This window comes from Cryptomeria japonica, chromosome 10, assembly GCF_030272615.1.
Source record: "Cryptomeria japonica chromosome 10, Sugi_1.0, whole genome shotgun sequence".
Lineage (NCBI taxonomy): Eukaryota > Viridiplantae > Streptophyta > Pinopsida > Cupressales > Cupressaceae > Cryptomeria > Cryptomeria japonica.
This window is the reverse complement of record NC_081414.1, coordinates 508,086,728-508,112,776: the sequence shown is the minus strand read 5'-3', so window position 1 is coordinate 508,112,776 and position 26,049 is coordinate 508,086,728. Positions and strand designations below refer to the sequence as shown.

Genomic DNA, 26,049 nt, shown 5'->3' with positions numbered 1-26,049 from the left:
TCCTAGACCACGTCAAGGCAAGGACATGCAAGATCGAAAATGTCTTTAGGAAGACGATGAACAAGGGGTTAACGTCGAAAGTCAACAATTTTGAGCTCAAACACAAAGTTCGCTCCTGTCCCTCTGCCAGGGACCAGAGCGATATTGTTAATATTCCAAAATCCTCCCATGATTAGGCGCCAATATTTTCGAAATGCATTAAATGCTAAAAAATCGATAAAACCTGAAATATTTAATTGAATTAGCATTTAAAAAATAGCGCATGAGGCATTTAATGATTAATTTAGCCTTTTTTAAAAATCGAAATTATTAAATACAAAGGCATTAAAATTAATTAATTATTAAAATAAATAAAAGGAGAGCACTTGGGTTTTATTTTAATGTTTTTACAAAAGTCGGCCTCCTCTTTTTATTTAAATTTTATTATTATTTGCCTTATTTCCAAGTCGGCCTATAGGGATTGCAAAGAGGTGAGCGCCTATATAATGAAGGTATGTGAGCATGTTTTAACCATCATTCAATCATTGTTCATATGCGATTTGGAGAGGCGAATAAGGAAGTGCGAGATCTCATCAAGAGGAGTGCGAACTTTGTTTATGGTGGAGCGAATTTGCCCTCAAGGTGGTGAAGTTAATAAAGGAGACGCATTTGCTAAAGGAAGCTCACGTTGAAGACTTCAATCTTCATTTTGCCTAGGCGAATTTCCTAATTTTGCTTCTTTTTAGAGTTAGTTCTCCAGAAAGGTATGGCAAGATCTCCCTTGTCCAAATTTTGAATTTTGAATCGTCCTAGTCTCAGTCTTGAATTTTGAATTTTGAAATTTTGAATTTCCAGTAGCTCAATCGTATTTAGGAAATGATAACTCAAAGACTTATCATGAAGTTTCCTAAATTCTATCTTTAATCTAGTCTATATTTCTATATTGCAAAATCTATTACTCATTATGAAATGTTGTGTAGGTGTCACGATGGCGACCCCGAAGACAGGAGCATCTACCAGTCGTCCAGCCCTCATGAAGGAAGATCAGAAGAACGAAGAATTGGAGACCAAGATCGTGTCTAAATGGAGCAACATTGGAGATACCAACTTGGGAAACTTCAGTGTGAGGAAGTTTCGAGAGGTCCCTTACATTGGCAAGCCATCACCTGTCGCAAGGAGAATAATTGAAAGTGGCATTATCAAGGCGGCCGGCTTCCCTCCAGCAATCCAGTGCCATGAGTTGATGATCGAGTGTGCTCGCCATTATGATCCACAGTCCAGATTGATAGTGTCCAAGGAGGGAGACACTTTTGCTTATCTTTCAGAAGAAGCTATCAGTGAAGCTCTTCACTTGCCAGAACATAAAGATATGATTTATAAAAGCTTAGAAGGAGCCAGGTCCATGTATGAAGATGATCCAGACACTTGCTTAAGCATCGTCAACAAGAATTGGTTACTCAAAAGTCGTCCTCGCCTGAGCAAGATTCCCAACACACCACATAGGATCGACTTCCAGGAGGAGTACAGAGATTTGATAACATTACTCAACCGAGTTACAGGGTCTCCTCAAGCCTTCTATTTTGAGAAGTGGATGTTCTACTTCATCCAAGTGATAGTTCAAGGAAAAGGAACAATTCATTGGGCTAGAATGATTAGCCATTGCTTGGACGTGCAGTTAAGGAGACTGAAGGCTGCCAAGTCCTTCCACATGAGTTCATACATCATATATGCCTTGATCAGGAGTTTTGAATATGCAGGACTGCCTCACAGAGGAGTGATCGGGAGAGGGCCCGGGGAAGTCAGAGTTTGTGATTCCTATGTTCATTTGCATCATCCTCCAGGAAGTGACTACAAGTTAGTCAATGATACCTTCACGATGAACATTACCAGGACATTACAAGGCGGGATTCACAATCGGCTATCTCAAGATGCACAAGAGCTTGTAAAGAGGTACGGTGCTTGGTTCATCCAATTTCAGAAGTTTACATATATTAGAGTTCATGGATGCCCTTCACCTCCCTACATGTTGCCAAGATATCCGACAGACAGAATAGTATTACTTGAGGTAACTAGACAGTTGGCAACGTATGCAAAGGCATTCAGACACAGGCATGGAAATGGAGTTCCTGTTCCTATCATACTAGGAAATTCAGTTGAGGTATGTCCTAATGCTCTAGCCATGGATGATGCAGAAAAGGAGTTAGCTTTATATTCATTTTCATTCTTTGCCATGAGAGAGAGTTTTGATCCTTATGGGTATATAGAAGAGACAGTCGGAAGGAAATACAGACATGAACCTCAGGTAGAGGACTTTGTGATGAATCTCTTAGATGATCTTGAAGTGAAAAGAAAGATGCACTCCAGATTGCCTTTAGACTTTATCAGAAAATGCAAAATTTACAGAGTGGCCGGCCAAGCTCAGGATAGTGGCAGACATCTCCAATCATCTTATGACCGAGAAAGCAAAGCAGTAAGGCTAGATTGGAACGAACCTGAAATTTTGGATCTAGATGCCTTGATGGCTCTAGTTTTGTCTTGTACTCGCAGATGGGTTGATGTGCAACATCAAAAGTTGAGAGAGCAGGGCATATCTATGACTTTTACTTTGGAGGAAAGGCCAGGTGAGGGAGGAGCAAGTGTAAGTGAAGGTAATCCTAATCCCAGAAGCACAAGCGAAGGCAACCTTCGAAGCGTAAGTGAGGGTAATCCTCATCCTAGAGGCTCAAAGAGAAAAGAGAGACTTGAGAAAAGGGAATCCTCCAAGAAGAAGCCAGAGGCCAACCGAGATCATTCATCCGGCACATCTTCTCGACAAGAGAAGAAGACACTTGAAATGGAGGAATCTATGGAATCAATGGTACAAAACGATAAACATGAAGAAGGACAGGCATCTCAACGTTCATCAAGCCGATCTCTCCAAGTCAATGAGCTACATGAAGACAAAAACGAGGACGAAGTGACATCTCCTCTCAGAGAAGAAGAAACATTGCCTAATGAGATACAGGTTAGAGAAACAAGATCTGCTATTCCAGATTGGTTAAAAGAGAGACTAACAAGGGTGATTGTGATCGAGGACGAAGATAATGTGATTGATTTAGAGAGCCTTGTTGGAAATTCTCAGGAAGTGACAGAAAAGAGGAAAGCCACCAAGATGTCCAAGATGATCAGAGATGAGACAGGATCTAGGAAATTGCAGATAGCTACACCAGCAGTGGACAAGTATGAAGGTGAGATCCTCGCAGAGGAATATGATGTAGAGACATTTGAGCTTGGTCCACTCACAGCCGAGCAGACGTTGGATGATGCCACTGATTCATTTGAGGCACTTAAGGACAAGCTTAGAGAAGAAATGGAAAAGAGTAGGAAGCTTGAGCGAGAGGTCAGTGCTTGGAGAGGCTACTTTAGCCATCTGAATCAGCCTTTGAGACGTCAGGATCCAGTAGTATCTCCTGCACAGGCACTTCCCCTTGAATCAATTGGCGAGGCAGAGAGAGTCAGGAGTTTGGTTCAGCTTATGAGCTCTTGGATTGACAAATCCCATACAGTTGCTATTGAATTTGCAACAAGGATGATGCAGACCATTCACCGAGCTATTCAGGTTCTTGAGGTCATCCACAACCTAATGATAACTGTAGCTGCTTTTGCTCATACTAAGGATGTTATCATTCCTGTCCTGCAAGTAATTAGACAAACATCAAGGAAGGTCTTAGCACAAGAAAAGATAATAGATGGAGGACCTCATAGTTTACTCCAATGGTCAACTTTACTCCAGATGAAGGAAGTTCTTTTTGAGGACATCGGTAACAAATGCAATCAAGTTGAAGAGATTATCCATCCGATCCAGGACAAGGTGTTTGAAGTATTATGTACTATTCTTGGCAGGAGGATTGCAGTTGAGACAGATGTGGATTTGCAAGAATTAGAAGATAGAGTCAAGGTCATCTTTTGCAAAGATGAGAATGTTATTACAAATGAGCAACGGGATCAGATGTTTGCCACCATGCTCCTGATTGAGAAGATCAAAGAACTTGAACCTGGATGGGACGCTGCTCTTCTCAAGGCTTTCGATTAGGTCATCCACTTGGAGGAACGAATGAAGAATCTTCTTGAGATTCCAATTGCTGAGATCGAAGGAATCGTGTCTAGATTCATTGCATATGCTAAAAAGGAGCATTGGAAAGGGAATAAGATTCTAGAAGAAAGGTTGTTATAGATGATGTGGCACCTTAATTATCATTGGTCTATGTTTCCTAGATTTTTGTGCCAAGTTTAATATTTGGCTATGCATTTAATGTTGTGCAATAAAAAGGGAACTTTTGTAATAAAACCCTAATTAGGGTTTAGGTGTCATAATCTTGGCCATTGATCTTCTTTTGATCTGGACCGTTCATTGTAATTGAGGATGCTATTTATACCCTCATTCATTTTCATTTTGATATAGATAGATAGATATAGAGAGATAGAATTAAGAGAGAGCAATAAGAAATAGTTAGAGTTTTTTGAGAAGCAAGTTATTTTGTAGCAAGATTGAGCTTTGAGGAAGGAATATCAAACAATTGTTGTTTATGATGGCTTTGAGATCAATAAAATATTGAAGTTATGGTGTTTTATTGCAATTCTTATGGCTATCTTCATGGTTGTTTACTTTCTTGAATCATTCTCAGTCAAAGTAGTATTTAAAATTTGAAGGACTAAGTGTTGGGCTTGATCTTTGGTGAGATTCATACTCCAAACCACTAGCTTCTTGCTGATTGTAAGGACGCCTTGTGTGGTTGACTGGAAATATTTGGATTGCATAAACCTTCATTCATTATTGAGTCATTGATATGTACCTTCATGGTAGTGCCTATGATTCTTGATGATTTGAAAATCATTATTCACCTTAGAAGATCGCATCAGTTTCAGTAAAGTTGTAATTCCTTGGCAATACTGAAGTTGGTAGAATCTTGCCAAGTCTAGCCTACATTGAGTCATTCTTAGGATTAGATTAGAGTTTATCTCTTGCAAGCCTTACCCTTTGATCTTTTTTGGAATTCATTAGTATTAGGAAATCTTGTTCCTGCATTTCGGATATGTAAGTCCCCTTGATGAAACAGCAATCACAACGACCACTGGTGCTTATCCACACGTAGAGACCCTACATAAAAGAACATTGGAGTCACCCTGATTGATCCTTTTTTGCGACATCTTCAGCAATCAGAGACTTTATTCAAGAGAGGATAAGGTACCCTTGGGTATTTTATTCTGTGTATGATTGTGTACAAAATACACGTCAACAGGTAGGTGCATTCCCATCCCCATATTTGATAACTTCGAAAACTGGAGAGCAATGATGGAGATTATGTATTTTGCATCACTCCAAAACATGTCACTCTTCACTATCTCCTTCACCCTCCTCCCTATTGATGTGTTTTTTATGACAACGCTTGACACAGAATAAAGTTGCCTAATGGTCACTTCACTCTCTCTTGATCAAAGTGCGATTGCATGCTAAGATTGCAGGAAGTTCAAACAATCGACTCCAAGGATCCTTTATGCTACCGACATGACTCAGTTGGCGGATGTGATTGTTGGTAATCCAAGGGGCCTTACGTTTGGATCGTTCTTTCATTTCTTCACTGTGGCTGGAACTTCATCATCGGATACGACAATTTTGTGATGCTGCTGCTTCAAATGGACTAAAATGAACTGAAAATAAAGGGGAAAGGGTTTAGAAGGATCTAAATCTACTACTAACGACGGAAATGATATCAATGAATAGTGCTCTGGTGGACAAATTCCAAATAAACCAAGCTTTGCTTCGCCAAGTTTAACTACAACTCCGCAAGAACCGGTGCAATATTTTGAGGATGTTGAAGGATTTTCACATTGAGAAAGTGCATTTGAATACCCAACACGACGCAATCCAAACAACTATTCACAATCGAACTTAGCACAAATTTGGTGGCTCAGGCTAACTTTACACTACAACTTACAATCAGCCAGATGCAAAAAGTATGAACCATGGAAATCCATCAAACACCATTACATTCTCTATTGAGATCAAAGCACTATACTACTACTCTAAGTGAGGAAGGTGAAACCATGCAAGTTTTGAAAGATAACTTAAGAGAACTCCATCAAAGAACAATGCATCACTGTTATTATCTCAAAAACTTATCGCAACAATTTCATACAAGTCTTCCTCCCGCTTTACAAATGAGGGGGGTCACCCCTTTATATAGACTTCATGCCCTGAGGACACATGCAAAACCCTAATTGGGGTTTTCCCTAAAAGATTCCCCACACATGATGCAACAAGGTGGGAATCAACAATTAATAACCCATCATGCCCTTATACAATTAATTCAAAAGTACCCAAAATAGCATCTGTTTGTGCATTAAATGTACCATTTTTACCAAATTCGGCCACATGCACTAAATGTTCTACATGCGAAATTGCCATGTTTTCATAAGTGTCCACCTTTCTCGCATGCGACGACAACATGCAAAAGATGCTCCACCACCCCGCCATGCATTGACTTAGTCGTCCCTTGGTCAAACATTCCAGCAAAGAATGTGCCACCATGAAACCATAAATGCACCATCATCTCCTGGACGTGACAACTGCATGCAAAAGGAATCTGCCATTAATTCAATATGTGCTGACCTGGCTGCCACTTGGCGAGAAACCCTTGGAGAGAGAAAACTTCAGGAGAGAAGAATTTGATCCATGAAGAATTTTCTTGAAGTTTTTTGAACTTTCCTTGCTTTGGAGGAGATTTTCAACAATTTTCCACCATATCCTATTTTTAGGGATCTTCCACAAAATTAGGGTTTTGGTCAAGGAGAGAAAAAATTCTGCAAAAATTTTTGAAATTCAGACGAGATTTGGTGTCTAAAAATGGATTTTTCTAAAAAATTCCCAAGGGGATTTCTACTTTTCCATTCCTCCTTGATCCTTGGATTTTCATTTCTTAGACAATTTCTCTTCATTCTTCATTCTTTGACTTGAACGTGGAATCCGGCTTGGTGAAGGAATTTCATTATTTCCATGCCTTAGAAAATTTCTCAACTTCCTGACTGGGCATGGGATTCTGACTTTGATGGAGGAAATTTCATCTTGAAGTGTTTATCCCTGTCGTGGTGATTTTGGAGCTCTTCTCCATCCATGGGTGCTATTTCCACTTGATAGAGGAATCTTGCAATTTTGGAGTTTTCCTTGATCCCCTTCTTCTAGCGCCCCCTATCTTCCTTGGGCGCTAGAATGGCTTGACGGTGGAATTTTCATTTTCCACATTTTCCAAGAATACTCTCTTTAGCGCCCTACTCTCTCCATGGGCGCCATTTGCACATTGGGAAGGAATTTCATTGTTTTCCATTTTTCCACACTCAACTCTATTTGGCGCCCTATCCACTTCTTGGGCGCTAATTTGCTTTGTTGGTGGAATTTCAACATTTCCACGCTTTCCTTGGACACCTTGTTTTAGCGCCCTTGCCCAAACTTGGGCGCTGAATTGACTTGGGGAAGGATTTTCATAATTTTTTCCTCATTCTCTTCATCAGGATATACATGAAATATAACATTTACTTTAAGTTATATTTCATGTATATATTGGCAGGATGTTTGAGACTGGTTTCAGATCTCTAGGAATTATAATGCAAATTCTAGGTTTTAGAAGATCTTTTACATTTTCAGAGTCAAATTTCAGGCCATTTCCAGATCAGGATGACATTTGTGGATTGATGTGAATTTCCAGACTTAGATAATTTTGCATGCTTTCCACTTTTGGAATAGGAGTTCCATACTTAACCATTTTTTTGATCCAACTTGTCTGCTTTCTGACTCTTCCGGATTTCGAAATGATCTTCAGGAACGTTCAGTCTGCCAAAATAGATTTTCCCAAATAGTAAGTGTTTCAAAATGTTAGGGTTTGGAAAAAATAGGTCAGGAAAGCACTTAATAAAAATAGAAATTACTAAAATAGTAAGTTTGATTTTTGACAAAATTAGACCAATTCGAGAGGTAGTGAAACTTACTAAAAATAGACATACCAAAAATAGTAAGTGCTTAGAATTCGCTCAAATTTTACTAGAAGGTTCCTTGAAGGGTCCTGACTCTAGTTCTACATTCAATTTTTCCAAAATCCTAACAGAAACCCCTAAAGTCTAGGACTAAAGACAAAAACCTTAAAATTGACAAAACAAGCCCTAGACTTAATCAAATTCGCTCAAACAAAAAGCAAACTTGATCAATATGATCCCTGAACACTTGCAAAGCAGAGAGACTGACGAGACTGCTATGAAAAGACCCAAAAAAAAGCCAAAAGACCGGAAGGGCCTAAAAAGTAGGGGGTCCCCATTTGCAATGGGGCGATGTGTGAAAACATCACAACACTCCCCTTCTCTGTCTTGGCCTCGACCCACCTATTCCACTCTTCTACCATAACCATGAGTTGCAGTGCCTCTTGCAACTCAATCATTCTCTCCAAAAGAATGAAATAGGATGCATATATAGTCTCAACTAGTTTCAAGAACTCCTTTGAGAAGGTCATGAAGAGTGCATGTGAAGTGTGGTGGTTGCAGATAAACATTGCACATCTCTTGCTTTGGTGACCACTCCTATAATTTAATCAATCTTTCCCGTGTCCTTGAGTGCATTGTTCATGGCATGCACACAACACATGCAGTCCACTAAATATGTCTGTAGGCTGCCTCAATAAGTTTCCCTATAGCTCTGCACACGTGCTGCATCTGTCACTACTTGGACCTCATTTTCTAGCCCAACTCCTCAATAGCCTCTCTGAGGACCTCAAACTAAAAATCAGCATCTTTGCGATGCCCTAAACAATCAATTTCTTTGAGAACGTATGGGTCCTCTAATCATGTAACTATGATGTTCATGAGTGGATGATGGCTAATGCCTATCCACCCATCCATAACTATTCTACATCTAGACTCCACCCGACATGCCTTCATCTTCTCCATCAAAACATTGATCTTGGAATGGTTCTTATCCAATATCGCGGTCCTCAATTTGGTCTCACTTGGTGGCACATATGATGATGTTCCTCTTGCTACCATAGACATCATCTCCCTATGATAAGGAGGTTGAGCTACATGAAATGGGATGCCATTGACAAAGAAGAAATTTCCAATGGCATCATCTATCTCATCCTTCAGCTGCACATTGAACAATTTAGCTATGGGATTACTTTGCAACTTGCATATCCCCTTACCCTCTTGTGATTGGACCACAACACCGGAAGTGGACGAATATCCTAACATCACTCCTCTCGTCTGCAATGTATGATTCGAAGCATGTAGCTGGCCCTGTTGAAGTTGTGCCCTATCAGACAAAGTAGTAGGCATTGCATCTGCACAATCATCAGGAATGCCCCAAATCTTGTTGATCTCAATTCTATATGCGATGTTTTTAGGATCTTCCAAAAAACGACATGAATCCACACCTTTTCCTCAAAGAAAAAGGAAGAGTGCATTAACTCTAGTAATGTTGCCAAACTGTGTGAGACCACAAATGTTGCATCGCCACTTCCTTGTGCCACCACTTGTCTCCAATGTGTCTCCAATGTGCCTTGTGCCACCACTTGCATAGCATACTGTGCCAGTAATTCGGAAGAGCAATCTGTACTAGCTGTTGCACTTGCCACGCAACTAGATTGGGCTCCAGAATCAGCCCCATGGTCACCCCCCTCAGCCTCAGGTTCATGTTCCGAATCATTTTCACTATGAGAATTAATTTCTATCTCATCCTCAATCATGTCATTAGAGCTCATTGTGACATTGCATTTCACAAAATTAAAATGAAAAAAAATTCAATAAGCACCTAGTTTCAGCCTAGTTTAACAAATTTGAAAACAAAATTTAAAATTTGACGTTGAATCTTCAAGGCAAACAAAATTTAAAATTTGACGTTGAATCTTCAAGGCAAAATGATGAATGATTCCAATATTGGAATCATTCATCATTTTTCCCTCAAGATTCAATATCAAATCTGATTTTGAAAATGAAACAAAAAAAAACAACAAAAGAAATTGAAAATCAGAAAATGAAACAAACAAAAAAAAAAGAAAAAACCTATCTCGTGCTTGAAAAATCTCTCCAAGTTGTTGTAGAATCCTCCTCCTCTTCTTCTTGCTCCTTGTCACTCCTCTTGCACTTGCACTCACTCAACCTATCTCTTTTCACTCCTCCAATCACACTTTTCTCTCCTCTTCACATAGCTGATGAAAAAACTAGAAAAACAAATTTGAGAAAAAGAGAGTATTTGAGGGGGTTTTGTAAGGCACAGAGGGCATGGATGGGGCCTACATCAAATTAAGTTTCGACCCTAACCCTAAAAATTAGAAAAAAAAAATGAAACTTAAACTTTATTCACGTTTGGGGATGGGAGACTTCTAGACGTCCTTAGGACACTTGAGGGATCCCTGGGAATCCCTAAGACGTCATGGAGACGCTTGGACGTTTCCCCCGTCTTCAGACGTACCAACGGTGGTGGTGGGACGGCGGGGGGATGCCCCGTCCTTGTCCCAAAAACGCGGGCACATGGGGGAACACATCCCCGTGGTTCGTTGGTTCTTTCTCTTTCAACTTGACATATGCTCAAATAATATATTCACACCCAAGCCACCATAGCATAATGCCCACTATCTAGTCACCTCAACTTTTGATCTTTAACTTGAGGGGTGATCAGTGTGGCCCTATCATAACTCTTTTCCTAAGGAGGTTGCCAAAATCCTCCCTTAAAAAGTGGTAATGTATTGAGACATTCATGAGAAGACTTTTAGTCTATGGTTGTTCAATAATAATAGTCGTCGAATATTGTGGCACTTCTAGGATATGTGCAGTATATGTATGAGTTTCCTGCTTTTATTTTCACCAAAATCCTTATACACATAACCTTCATACTAAAAGTTGTAATTCCTTTTATTCTCAATTATTACTACTATTTAAGAAAATTTATCATGATCAGAGATATTCAAAAAAATCAAGCATATAACTGCTGGAATGATGAAGATCATTAACTATTACATTTGACTTAAAATGGATAGAACTGTAGAATAGAAGGTAGCTATTTACAGTGCCTGAACAATAAATTTGATTTTTCCACATTTAGAAATAACATTTTGTATCTAAATTATCAAGTTAATCAAACACTAGTTAAAGCACCCAGCCCTGTGAACAAGTAAATATAAGTTTTGAGCATCCAGTTAGACATACCTTAATGCCAGTATTTGTAGCCTCCTTTGCAGCCTCAAGGAGTGGGTTAAACATTGGATTGAATGCTACCGTAAAGGCACAATCAATTATATGTCCTGGAGTACATAAGGAAGCCATTAATAACAAGAAAAATGAGCAAAAGTGACAAAACAGCGATGTTCATAATATACAAAATTAAATCAATGTGAAGGGTTTCTTCCTTTATTATATCAAAATAATAAGATCCTGTAAGATTGTAAACACAGAAACTTACAATACATTGATGTGATTTTACATGCATGTACCTTCAATGTGTGTTCCAAAGTCCAATTTCATGACATCATCATACTGAAGAACAGTCTTATCACCTGAGTTTGGTGTCCAATGCGCAGCAACCCTATCATTAATGACAGAATAATCATAAATAAATTATAATAGAAAGATCTAAAAGTTGTTTACATGTTTTCAATGCTGATAAAGCATGCTTTTAAACCTACCAGTTCAGTGAACAACCGGTAGGAAAGGCAATGCCTGCTTGGAGTCCATTTTCTTGAATTAATTTGCGCACCATGTTTTCCAATGTTTCACACAAATCAATCATAAGGATTCCTGGCTTTATATAATTCCTGATGTACTTTCGAACCTTCCAAAACAAAATGCCAAAAAAAAACAATTAGAAAATTGCATATCTCCAAACATATATCAGCCTGTAGCCTATCAACAAATAACTCACAAGAGAACCTTATAAATATGAAGATGATAGTAGTGCATTCAGACAAAAAATTAGATAAGTCATTAATTAGTAACATCCTCCACATGACAAGCATACTTCAAGTTCAGATCATGGTGGACAATAACCTGACGATGCACTTCTGCTGCTTGACGCACGGCATTGTAGATAGGCTTTTCTAATCGTTCTTGTTCCCGCTTCTCTTCAGATGTTATTCGCCATAAATTACTGAAATAATTAGCTCAAGTTAGCATTCAAATATTACTGCAAACAATAAACTTAAAATAAGAAATTTATTTGGTTGAATCCATGCTAGGCACTACAAACAATGCCTATTTCAATCCTGTTTCAGAAGACCATTTGTAGTAAGTTGATCGAAAATGACCTCTGATATATTCTTATTCAAACTGACTAACCAAATACCAAAAACTTAGACAGTTGTAAGTGATCAGCTCAAATGATCTGAATGTTAATGATTTGTAGCTTCGGTCGGAGTAAAACTATCATATACATGATTGATCTCTATTACTGATCATAGTCAGCATGATTAATGATTAGGAAGATATCATTATGTATATATATATATATATAGTGTGTGTGTTATTATATACATCTATATCTATATATATGTGTGTGTGTGTGTGTGTGTGTGTGTGTGTGTAAGCACATATATACATAACTTAGAATTGTATTGTATGTAATTGTTAATCATGCTGATTATGAAAATCAATTATGAGATTCGATTATATAAACTAATCATATATTAATCCACCTTGATCATATAAACCGATTAAGAGAATCGGTGATATATATACTAGCATTATATTAAATCGATCATATTTAAATCGATAAAGAGAACTAATCGTTATCATGAGATTCGATTATGTATCGATCTGTTACTATTAATTATGAATTGATCTTATATTAAAGAATGCTGTTCGATTATGTAATCGCTGTCTAATCACAGCCAATTAATTTAGAGGAGCATGCCTCGTCAAAAGGCATAACTCCACGCGAATCTGATTCACGTGGAGGCATGACTCTTTGAAGACACGGCTCCTCCAAATAATATATATATATATATGGAGACAAGTATCGATTCATGGCAAGTACAATATCGAAAGTGCAAGTCAAAGACATTGATACTCCAATATACACCAGATCAAGTCGAATTAAATTGAAATATTAGTATTCATCTCTCATCAGCAGTAACAGCAATAAAGAATAAAATTAAAACTCTTCTACTTTCAAAATCTGATCAACATTAACATGGTATCAGAGCTAGCGTGAGGAAAGATCTGATCAGATTTACAAGAAGAAACAACTAACTTCCATTGAATTTTCTAGAATTCTATATTCAACAAAATGGTGAATGGAGTTAGACCCGAGGATCGTCTTGAAGGAGCTGTAAATTTTGTACATGGAAGTTTAGGATGATGCTCACACTAAAGGAACACAAATTGAACATGTTTGTGGAGAAGGCTATACCCGAACCCGATGAAGAAGATGAGAAACTTCAATGGACAAGGAACAACAAGAAGCCCATGAAATTATAGGTGGATGGAGTAAAAGATCACATCGTCCCTATTATCTCAAAGTTAAATACAGCCTATAAAATGTTCTCAACTCTAGAGAACATGTTTGAGATAAATAATACTAGCAGGGCTCTTGCTCTGAAACATCAACTCCACCATATCAAGATGAACCAAGGAGAAACTATCACTTCATATTTCATGAGGATAACGGAGCTAAGGAACCAACTATCTACAATTGGTCATACATTCGATAGCAAGGAGTTAACCATGCTGGCACTCAACGGGCTTCCTACCTCTTGGGAATCATTTATTCAAGGGATTAGTGCACGATCCAAACTTCCCAAATTTGATCAATTAAAAACCGACTGCATACAAGAAGAATCAAGATTGATCACTAGAGGGATTGGAATAAACTCTTCAAATGAAGACATGCAAGTCCTAAGTTCTTAGTCGCACAAAAGAGGAAAGAAAAATAACTTCAAGAAGAAGAAAGGCAAGGACTCAACCGGGAAGTGTTCATTCAAAAGGAGAAGGGACCTATCTAAAGTTCAATGCTTTAGATGTGATAAATATGGTCATATTGCTGTAAAGTGCCCAAATAGGCCCAAGCCCCAAGCCTCAAGCCTCAATTGTAGAAGTCAGTAAGGCCAACTCAAATTCCGAAAGACTTGTATTCTACTCAGCTCTCTCCAGTCAAGTATCTACTAGCCTTAACACCTGGGTAATAGACAGTGGGGCATCCCGACATATAACAGGGTTTAGAGAGCACCTAGACACAATGGTAGAAAATTCTGATGAGGAAGTCACAATTGGAGATGATTCAAACTACCCAGTGAAAGGGATCAGAACCTGTACCATTCAACTAAAATCAGGCATCTCACTTAAATTAACAGGTGTACTATTTGTGTTGGGCATCACACGCAACTTGGTTTCCATATCAGCTCTTGAAGACAAGGGATACAGAATCACCTTCATGGATGGAAAAGTCTTAGCCTAGCCTAAGAACTCAAATATCAAGAAGGCACACACCGTCGGAGTTCGACATGGGTGTCTGTACAAACTTTGCACCTCTCCTTCACGAGAACTTATTCATGAATCTTCTAACACTTGTGAATTATGGCATAGAAGATTAGGGCATCTTCATTTTCGTGCTTTACCCTCTATAGAGAAAATGGTGATAGGCATACCTAAGCTGACTCAAGAACATGAAGGAATCTACAAAGGGTGTGCGTTAGGAAAGAATACCAAGGGCACATTTCATAATAGTGAAAGTAAATCCAAAAATGTATTAGAAATTGTTCATTCTGATTTATGTGGACCTATGTCAGTATCCTCGTTAGGAGGATTTTTGTATTATGTTATTTTTGTAGATGATTATTCTAGGAAGACATGGATATATTTTCTAAAGTGTTAAGAGTCTGATGAAGTCCTTAAAAGGTTTAAGGAATTCAAGGCTCTAGTAGAAAACATATTTGGTAAAAGTATTAAGACCCTTAGATTAGATAATGGGGGGGAATACATCTCTGAAAACTTTAAAACTTTTTGTAATAATGCTGGGATTAAGAGGGAGTTCACTATTCCTTACAACCCTCACAAAATGGGGTAGCAGAAAGGAAAAACAAAACTATAGTAGAAGCGGCCAAAGCCATGATGCATGACTAGAACCTTCATACCTCTTTCTGGGCTGAAGCCTCTAGTACTGTTGTGTATATCCAAAACAAATGTCTACATTCCTTTCTTGATGACAAAACTCCTGAAGAAGCATTCACAGGAATTAAACTTGACATAGGTCACTTAAGAATTTTTGGCTGCTCTGTTTACATTCACATCCCCAAGGAGAAAAGATCTAAATTAGAACCCTCTAGAAAAAAGGGAATCTTTGTCGGGTATAGTGAAACTTCTAAAGCCTATAGGGTCTATATTTAGGGTCAAAGACAAATTGAACTAAGCAGGGATGCAACATTTGAAGAGGATATTGCATTCAAAAGATCTAAAGATGTTAATGAAACAGATGATGAATCTCCTCAATACGATGAAAAGGATCACTCCTCTGAGATTCAGAGGGAGACTCACGAATCAATTGAAGGGAACAATCACATTGAACCTATGGACTATAATGACAAACCTAGAGACACTAATGTGACTAAGAAAAGACCACTATGGGATAGGAAGATGATTGAGGAGGCTGAAAATTATATTGCTCCAAAAGGAACTTTCAGGGAAAATAAAAGACCAAATAGATTCTCCAGCTATGTTGCACTAATGAGTGAAATCATAAATTTAGAACCTTCTAATGTTGAGGAAGCCTCCCAACATCAAGCCTGGAAAGAAGCCATGATAGAAGAGTATAAGTCTATTCTCAAGAATGATGTCTCGGACATTGTACCTAGGCCTAAGAACAAATCAATGGTGTCTTCTAAGTGGCTTTTTAAAATCAAACATGCGGCAGATGGAAGTATTGAAAAATACAAAGCAAGGTTTGTTGCCAGAGGTTTCTCTCAAAAGGAGGGAATTGATTATGAAGAGACATTTGCTCCTGTTGCCCTATACACTTTTGTCAGAGCTGTGATTGCTATTGCTGCATCAAAGGGATGGAAAATCCATCAAATGGATGTAAAGACTGTATTTCTAAACGACGTAATAGAGGAGGAAGTCTATCTGGAACAACCTAAAGGATTTGTAGTGCATGGACAACACTCTCATGTTTGCAAATTGAAGAAAGCCTTGTATGGGCTCAAATAGGCTCCTCGAGCCTGGTATGAAAGGATGGATCACTATCTATCAGGACTTGGCTTCTCAAAGAATGATGCAGATCCGAACCTTTACTTCAAGGTAATAAATGGAGATATGTTAATTCTTATTCTTTATGTTGATGACTTGTTAATCACATGCGAAGAGCATCTCATCATCAAGTGTAAACAAGACCTTGCATCCGAATTTGACATGAAGGATCTACACTATTTTCTCGGTTTAGAAGTATGGTGGTAGACTGATGGGATTATCCTAAATCAAGGGAAATACACTATTGACATTCTGAAAAGGTTTGGAATGATGGATTGTAAGCCTATGTCCACTCCCATGGAAACAAACTTACACAAGTTAAGAGAGGCAGTTGCAAGTTCTGAATCAGCAGATTCCACCCTCTACCAGCAGATGATTGGATCATTGATGTATTTGATCAATACTAGACCAGATATTTGTTATGCTGTGAATGCACTCAGTTAGTTCATGTGTGAACTGAAACAGTTACATATAGTTGCAGCAAAACACATCTTGAGATATCTTCGTGGAACAATTGGATATGGCTTCAAGTATAAAAATGTAAATCTAAACTTATATGGATATACAAACTCTGATTGGGCTGGAAGTGTGGTGGATCGTAAAAGCACATCAGGGTGCTGCTTCAGTTTAGGATCAGCTATGATTTCCTGGTTTAGTAGGAAGCACTCTTCAGTTGCTCAGAGCTCCACAGAAGCAAAGTACATTGCAGCATCTATGGGAGCACGAGAAGCAGTATGGTTGAGAAAACTCCTTGTAGGATTGTTTGGACAATCCTTGGATCCTACCATCATCGACTGTGACAACCAGAGTTGTATAAAGCTTTCAGTAAATCTAGTATTTCATGACAGATCCAAACATATTGAAATACCTTATCACTAAGTTAGAGACATGGTGGAGAGAAAGGTAATCCAGTTGAGATATATTAGTACTGAAGATCAAACAACAAGCATTCTCACCAAGCCTCTCGCCCAAACAAAGATCGAATACTTCAGAGGTAAGCTTGGTATGATTGAAATGTAAATTCTGAGATTGAGTCTCAGCATTATTATTGTGCTCATAGATGACAAACTCGCCGAATACTCGGCGAGTCACAAAAACTCGCCGAGTTTTTGCCCCTGGCAAGTAGTAACGACTTCTACTCGCCAGGAAACTCGCAGAGTTTTTGGCAAAAACTCGCAGAGTTTTTGGCGAGTTTTTGCCAAAAACTCGGCGAGTTTTTGAAAAAAACTCGCCCGTGTTTTGTATACAGCCGAAAACGGCTTAAAACAAATTTGTTTTTTTGTTTTTCAATTGTGTTTTGGGCTGAGAAGGGGGAAACTCATTTGGAAGGCTTGGAAGGTGATTTGGGGTGGTTATTGAGTGATTCCAAGTGGATTTGAAGGGGATTTGAAGGGGATTTGAAGGGAAAATCAGATTCCAAGTAAGTTTTTTAATTTTTTTTTCTATGCTTTTTTAAAACAATTTGTTTATTTTTTGTTGCATTTAGATTGATTACAAATGATTCCTAGGTAGTCTAAATCATTTCTAAGTTATTTACACAAGATTTAACACAATTCTTGTTGAATTTTCACAATTTTTTTGAAGAATTTAGTTTTCAAAAAAAAATTCAAACCCTACTTTTTTTTAAAAAAAACTTCGAATGATGTCTAAATTTATTTAAACTAATGTAGATAGTTTGCTTAGTGCTAAATTGTTTAACTAAAATGTTAATTTTTTTTTGCACTTTGTATGTGTAGGTTAAGTAAGCATTAATCATGGCAAGGGAGCAATGGCCACTAGATCCATGCCCATCTGGATTTATAGGCACCCGTCCTAGAGGTGCTAGAGATGGGGCATGGAGGTATGCCTATGAGGGACCCGATCCTGGGTCAATTATATGCATACAGTGTGAGAGAATACTTCATGGAGGCATCAACCGCCTCAAATACCACCTTGCAGGAATAGATAGGCATGATGCTAGAGCATGCCCTGGGACCAATGAAGAAATAAAAAGACAAATGAATGCCCTTCTTGCAGCTGGGGAAGAGAAGAAACTGCAAAGGGAGAGGGCAAAACTAGCCATGAGATCAGCCATAGCTGAATCTCAAGGTGTTTCTATTGACCTTGAAGAGGAAGAAGAAGCACTTGAGGGCATAGTGGGCTCTCGGCGTGGCCCACGTATCCGCAAACCGTCCATCAGCTCACCCATTGCTTCTGCTTCCTCTAGTAGAGTACCTGGCCGGGGCCCTGTTCCACTTCCATCACAACGATCAGGTTCGATAGGTGATTATTTTGTGCCCAGAAACACACCTGGAGGACAACCATCATTAGAGGCTAGTGGATGGAATAAGGAGGTACATGAGAAAACTGACATTGCAGTTGCTGATTTTTGGTACTTCAACAACATTGCATTCAATGTGGCGGAGAATGCTTATTGGTTGAATTTGGTGACTGCTATGACAGTTTCAGGAAAGGGGTACAAGGCCCCTTCTCGCAGGGATTTGAGTGGGAGGTTAGTAAATTACTACATAGTCCACTTGATTTCATTTTTAATTATATTTTAGATTTCTTGTTTATTAAATCAAAATTGTGTACTAATACCTAATTTCACTTTGCATTTACAGGTTGCTCACAAATGCAGTTGCTAGGGCAAGAGAAGTGATGGAGGATCAAAAAATTGATTGGGCAAATTATGGCTGCACCATTCTTTCTGATGGGTGGACAGATGGCAAGAACCGCACCATCATCAATTTTTTGGTCGCTTGCAAGGACAATGTAGTGTTCTTGAAATCTATCGATGCCTCCAACAAGGTGAAAAATGCAGAAACATTGGCTGGAATGTTGGAGCGTGTCATCATGGAGGTGGGGGTAGAGAATGTGGTGCAAATCATCACAGATAATGCAGCAGCATATGTGTCAGCAGGTAGAATCCTTTTGAATTATCACCTTTAGGCATTAGCAATATTCTCATTTGTTGTGGGCTTTGTTTTACTTGGTTGCATATTTCTTAAGAATAAATTCTTCTTTTGCAGGAAGAATCCTCCAAGAGAGGCACCCCACTCTTTTTTGGACACCTTGTGCAGCACATGTCCTTGACCTTCTTTTGGAGGACATAGGAAAACTTGAGTGGGTGACTCCAGTTGTGGAAGATGCAAGGAGGATCACTAAATATATCTACAATCACCCTTGGGTCCTAAATTTGATGAGACAACACACGCAAGGGAAAGATTTGGTGAGAGCTGGTGTCACAAGGTTTGCAACGATTTTCTTGACGTTGCAAAGCATTCTTGCTGCATTGACTTCTTTGAAACAAATGTTTGTGAGTGGAGAATGGCTTAACTCACCTTATTCAAAGAAGCCTGAAGGAGAGGCTGTCGCATGCATAGTCTTCGACAACCAATTTGCACAAAGGGCTGCAGAGATTGTGAAGGTTGTTACTTCAAAACTTTAATTTTTAAATTTTAGTTATTTTTGATTCAAGTCTCTCATTACTAATTTGTAACTTCATTATTTAAATTTTGATCTTTTTGTAATTTGTATTTTTTAATTGTAGGTGTCAGAGCCCTTGGTTCGAGTTCTTCGCTTGGTGGATGGGGATAAAACCCCAATGGGATATCTTTATGAGGCCATGGATAGGGCCAAAGAGTCTATCAAAAATTACTACAAGGGGGATAGGCTCAAATTTGATCCCATTTGGGAAATTGTTGATAGGAGGTGGAACAATCAGCTCCACCAACCCATTCATGCAGCAGGGTACTTCCTCAACCCTCGTTTTAGGTTCGGGGGTTCTTACTCAGATTCGAATGGAGAAGTCATGGAGGGCCTCAGTACATGCATTGAGAGGATGGTACCTGATGTTGAGGAGAGAGACCTCATTGTGAGTGAGCTCCAAAATTATGAGGGAGGAAGGGGTAAGCTATTCTCTTCAGAGCTGGCTAGGAGAGGAAGAACCACTCAAACCCCAGGTATAACATTTGCCATTTGGATTTTGGGATCTAAAGACTAAAATGATTGATAAATTATGTTTTCTCTTTTCTCTTTGCTTTCTAACTTTTCCATTTTATTTATTTTGCAGATGCTTGGTGGCAAAATTGGGGTGGAAACACCCCACATCTCAAAAAATTTGCCCTCAGAGTCTTATGTCAGCCTTGCAGTTCATCCAATTGTGAGCGCAATTGGAGCTTGTTTGAAGCAATCCACACGAAGAAGAGGAGCAAGTTAGCGCAGAAACGGCTCAATGACCTTGTCTACGTGCAATATAATCTTCGATTGCGCGTAAAGAAGGTAGAGGAACTAGAAGGTGGTCCAATTGACTTGGATGATATAGATCCTTACAGTGATTGGACATCACAGGAGCAGCCTCCATTGTTTTCCGACACTGACATCACTGATTTGGAGAGGCAGGCTATGGAGGAGGGGGGTGGATTTGGTTTCAGGCTGGATGACATTGAGGAGGATGAGGATGAGGATGAGGATGAGGATGAGGATTCATTGCCAGTGCCAGAGGCAGGTGGAGACATAGCTTCATCCAGGATGGAGAATGAGTCTCAATCAACCATACCGAGCGAGGAGGCACAGTCACGCCCAGTCCCACAGCAGACTTATACAACTAGACAGTCTAGACCCTCTAGTTCTACCTCTCCCCATGTTTTTTCTAGAGCTGGGAAGAGGAAGTTGTAATTGTAATTTGTGATGATGTATTTACTTTTGGTTTTACAAAAACTATTTAGTAATTTACTATTTTGCTTCAGGCTTCCAGCCATCAGCATTCCTCATGAGGATGCGATTTTGTAGACACTTTGCATTTAAATATATCTAGAATCAGCTTGTTTCTTTTGTGTTATCATTTATTGACTCTTTGGATGCATCTTCTCATTAAAAATTGCAAAAAAAATGCATTTTTTACTAAGTTTAAGCGTGTTTTTAAGTTGCCGAGTTTTTCGCCGAGTTTTTCCGAGTTTTTCCCGAGTTTTCGCCGAGTTTTTTTCCCAGGGGCTTGGCGAGTCGAGCCGAGTCGCGAGTAGTTCAACTATGATTGTGCTAATATATTCTAAAGATGTTTAATATAAACTCTTTTGTCATTTCATGAATTTATGGGTCCCTGTGTGCATCATTGAGAAGTGACTACTTTTGAATGAAAATCACTTGTATTCTCTTGGTAGTTATTGCAAAGTGACGACTTCACAATAACTTTGCTATCTATCATGATAGATATCATATGGTTGATATCTGTGAACATGTCATGATAGTTCATATCTCTTAAAACAATATCAACTAAGTGATGGGCATCATGGAGATTGATATCTATGAGTTGTATTACTGAGATATGTCATGGTGGATGTTAAGTGTTTTAATATCCGTGAATATGCCATGAAATTTAGATCCCTATGGTAGGCATCATATGGTTGATGCTAGTGCACATACCATATTGGATATTGTGAGCCATTGGTGAATGTCATAAGTGTTGATATTTGTAGACCATTGCTCCTGATATCATGAGATGATATCTTCATCACTCCTCATGTGCTTCTTCTGTGTATACTTTATGATCATCCTCCCTAGCTAAGAGGGAGTGTTAATGATTTGTAGCTTCGGTCGGAGTAAAAATATCATATACATGATTGATCTCTATTACTGATCATAGTCAGCATGATTAATAATTAGGAAGATATCATTATGTATATATGCGCATATATATATATGTAAGAACATATATATATATATGTAAGAACATTTATATATATATGTAAGAACATATATATATATATGTAAGAACATTTATATATATATGTAAGAACATTTATACATAACTTAGAATTGTATTGTATGTAATTGTTAATCATGCTGATTATGAAAATCGATTATTTAAACTAATCATATATTAATCCACCTTGATCATATAAACGGATTAAGAGAATCGGTGATATACAAACTAGCATTATATTAAATCGATCATATATAAATCTATAAAGAGAACTAATCGTTATCATGAGATTCGATTATGTATCGATCTGTTACTACTAATTATGAATCGATCTTATATTAAAGAATGCTGTTCGATTATGTAATCGCTGTCTAATCACAGCCAATTAATTTAGAGGAGCATGCCTCGTCAAAGAGGCATGACTCCACGCGAATCTGATTCATGTGGAGGCATGACTCTTTGAAGACACGGCTCCTCCAAATAATATATATATGGAGATGAGTATCGATTCATGGCAAGTACAATATCGAAAGTGCAAGTCAAAGACATTGATACTCAGATATACACCAGATCAAGTCGAATTAAATTGAAATATTAGTATTTATCTCTCATCAGCAGTAACAGCAATAAAGAATAAAATTAAAACTCTTCGACTTTCAAAATCTGATCAACATTAACACTGAAGTCTTACAAAAAAGGCCTGTGTATTGACTTTTTTAAGCAACAAAGCATGTGAAGGTTTTCTCACACATATAGACAAATGTTTTGAATGTGTCATAAAATAGTTATTCACTGGTATGAATAGTTCAAAACTTCAACACATAGAGACATTTGGCCAGTGATCACCAAAAAAAACGAAAACATCAAAATAAAATTATAGTAATAAGGTGCTGAAGTAGCAGGGAGTAGAAATCAGCTAAAGTTTTATAGGCTGTTTTCACCAGTTATCTAATTCTTCATCATATTTTTCCAAACTTGGACTCACCAATGGGTTAGAATTCGAACAATGGACTATATTCACCAAAAATTGAACTGATTAATACAAATAGTAACTCCTATGATATTATCCACATCTTAGCATGTACTATTTAAATGGTTATTTTAATAAATGAAAACATTTGTTAATTATTCATAGGCGAACTTTAGCCCCCCGGGCTAGCAGGCTTTTTACTATGAATAATATATATTATCCCTATCGAGCACTTCAAAAGATTGGAAAATAGTTGGGCCTGTCCAGCAAAGTTGGCAAAAACAATTGATATTTTAAGATGTTATCTTTCCTCAACTTTTTCTTTTCTCCTATTTGTAAAAAAATGTAATTAGAGTTTAATATCATACTATAGTAGCAGAAACCAGGAAATACTGGCAGTTAACTACAACTAATCATCACCAAATCATTTGCCCATGCTAGGTCTTACATGCACACCCAGGTAACTATTACCCAGTCAAACCCAGGTTGGGGCTGCAATCAAAGCAAAAGAATGTGTTTTAAATGCCGGAAATTGAAAAAAATGTGACTTTTTGTAGTGTTTTTCATAATGGGTGCATTTTTCCGGTTATAAAGCCTTTGTACTTTGTTTTTGATAATTTTTTGCCTTCAAACTACATGTAACCAAATCCTCAGACTTTCCCAGGCAAATGTAAACACCAAACTAGACAGTTTTAATTATCAAAATATGGTGTATAGGCACACATTCAGTATGACATTTATAGTCATGGCTGCCTTAGAGGCTATATGAATTCTCCAATTATGTTTTGTATAGAACAATATGTACTTTAATACTAAAAATTTGACACTTAAAGAGAATTCTAGAGTAACAAGCAACATTAAATCTTTATTTATGTCTTAAAAATCAAGTTTGAAGTTCCTTTCTCTTTCTATGCACTCTGATCGGCATGAAGCAACAAATGCATTTTTTTTCCTTTTTCTATTGGTATTTTTAGCAATTTTTATTTTCCTTGTTTTTCCCATTTTAATCCCATGCAATTGAATTCCATTGCAAATATAATGCTATTGAGTATTAAAGTAAGTTTTTCTTTTAAAAGTTACCTTTTTACTATTATGCACCAAATGGTTTGGGATATCCAATCTTGAAAAAAAAGGGACATCTAGGCTAGTCTCCAAGATGTTGGGAACATCATGTAGAACTCGAAGGACACAAGGAACATTGTTCATAGCCAAACATTCGTCGATATACAAATAATCTAGGAGATATCACATTTAAAAATTTACATTTTTTATTAGACCTTAACTAGTGTGCAATGGCTAGTCATTTCTTGTTCATTTAATGAGGTGCTTGTGTGTGATGTAGGTCACCTTGCTTTGTGATAATTACCAACATGAGGGAAAATATCATTAGTGTAATGACTACTCTTACAGACCATCTGCAAAAGACTTCACCACATATTTGTCAAATCCCCCAGAAACTAGAAATCTAACAAGTTCAATTACTGTTTTCTCTTATGGTAGTTCTAATTAGCATCATGCATTTGATTTGACTATAGTTCATCTATGTAGGGAGCTCAACTCCAAAATTCTGACATGTCTTTTCATCCTAAGGACAAATCATGTGCTGTGATTCAATACATAAATTCAAAAACTCCTCCATAGCTTTTTCCCAGAAACCTTCTTATAGTTCTATGATCTATCATTCATTGAAGTTATAAGATTTTTAATAACATGAATATTCTAATAAAATTTATTTCTCCAAGAGCATTTTTTATGTCTCTATAGATTGTTGTAATGTCCCCATTGTGGAATAGAATTTAATAATAAATAATAATAATAAAATTAAAAAATTAAATATTAAAATTAAATTAAAATTAAAATATAAAAGAATATAACTAAATATAATTAAAATTTAATTAAGTTAATGAAGGGTCAAAAGACATGGAATGAAAAGTTGTGACTCCCTCAAACATGAGATATAAAGAGAGAAGATTACCTCATTTGAGAGGGGAGAAGTGTGGAATAAAAAGTGCAGATCAGATTTAATAAGAAGTACAGATCTGATTATTAAAGGTTGTGTCCCTTTCAAAGGGCAGAAATAATGAAGAGTTGCACTCTTTCCAAGGGTGCTAATGGTGAAAGGGTGTGTCTCTTGCCAAAGGGCATACATGATGAAGAGGTGTGACCCCTCCCTCACATTGAGAGATATAAAGGAAAGGAATCAAAAGCATCTAGGTAGATCACCATCGATTAGATCAGATCAGAACTGTTATTAAGTTACAGGCAGTAACACCCTTGTTCTTGGTGGTATGCCTGGTGACTGTGATGTCCCAATCTTGATGCCATGTCACCCTCTATCAATGTAGAAGAAGTATGACAGCTTGGAATAAAGTAGCGATTCACTTTGGAAGACTAGTGACTCGTCAATGCAATGATCAGGGATAACATTAAGATAAACTAGTGATCCTAAGATGGCGATGATGATAAGAATTAATCAAGAATTAACAACTGGTTTAAGGCAGCGATTTTTAAAGAGTACAGTAATTAAAAAAAATGAAGAGGCATGTGGAAGAGATATCATTCCTTGAAGAGAAAGGGAATCGCCTAAGGGTCACAACCCTCCAACAAGGTTGAGGGATATATAAGAGTTAGAAAAGCATCATCCAAGGGACATCGAATAGCAGATAATAGGAAGATAATCAAAAAAGAAAAGAAATCTCATTGCAGAGATATCATGAGTAATCAGCAAGCTTTGTTAATTACAAAGTGTTGGATTCTTTTAAAGCTTTCGTCCAATCTGCCATCCCATTATGGGGGGTGTAGACACCTAAAAATGGTCAACGCTTGCGGAGTCATACTTTAACATTGGCGCATTGCCTTATTTTAGGTTTTTGCGTCGCATTAACATTTCTTCTATGTTGCGTACTTGGTCTTTATCATTTGCGAGCATCGAGTCCTTCTTTTGCATTCCTCATTTTTATCGCTTTTGAATTAGGGTTTTGTCCTCTTATCAATCTTGTCGTTTTGAGATCGATTTGTCATCGATCCTCGTCCTTGTCAATCTCGTCAATTTTGCGATCGATTTGTCATCGATCCTTGTCCTCTTCAATCATGTCAATTGGCGCATATCAATTTGGCCTCTTTATCAATATTGGTCAATTTGTCAACCAATTTCAATTGTTTATCAATCAAA

At 37.8% G+C, this 26,049-nt stretch overlaps 2 protein-coding genes across 2 annotated transcripts in view; one reads left to right on the top strand and one right to left on the bottom strand.

Moving 5' to 3' along the window:
* The window catches only part of LOC131079876 (methionine aminopeptidase 2B), a 132,681-nt gene that overhangs the window by 18,784 nt on the left and 87,848 nt on the right, over positions 1-26,049 (bottom strand). Inside the window, exons 5-8 of the mRNA XM_058017916.2 lie at positions 12,037-12,136; positions 11,676-11,821; positions 11,484-11,575; positions 11,200-11,294 (exon numbers count right to left, since the gene is read on the bottom strand). Coding sequence (XP_057873899.1) covers positions 11,200-11,294; positions 11,484-11,575; positions 11,676-11,821; positions 12,037-12,136 — 433 coding nt within the window. The remainder of the gene's footprint in view (positions 1-11,199; positions 11,295-11,483; positions 11,576-11,675; positions 11,822-12,036; positions 12,137-26,049) is intronic.
* LOC131040368 (uncharacterized) lies at positions 17,875-21,046 on the top strand. The gene is made up of 5 exons (XM_057973272.2): positions 17,875-18,715; positions 18,828-19,126; positions 19,236-19,633; positions 19,757-20,168; positions 20,279-21,046. The coding sequence occupies exons 1-5, from the start codon at positions 17,979-17,981 to the stop codon at positions 20,881-20,883; spliced, it is 2,451 nt and encodes an 816-aa protein (XP_057829255.2). The 5' UTR covers positions 17,875-17,978; the 3' UTR covers positions 20,884-21,046.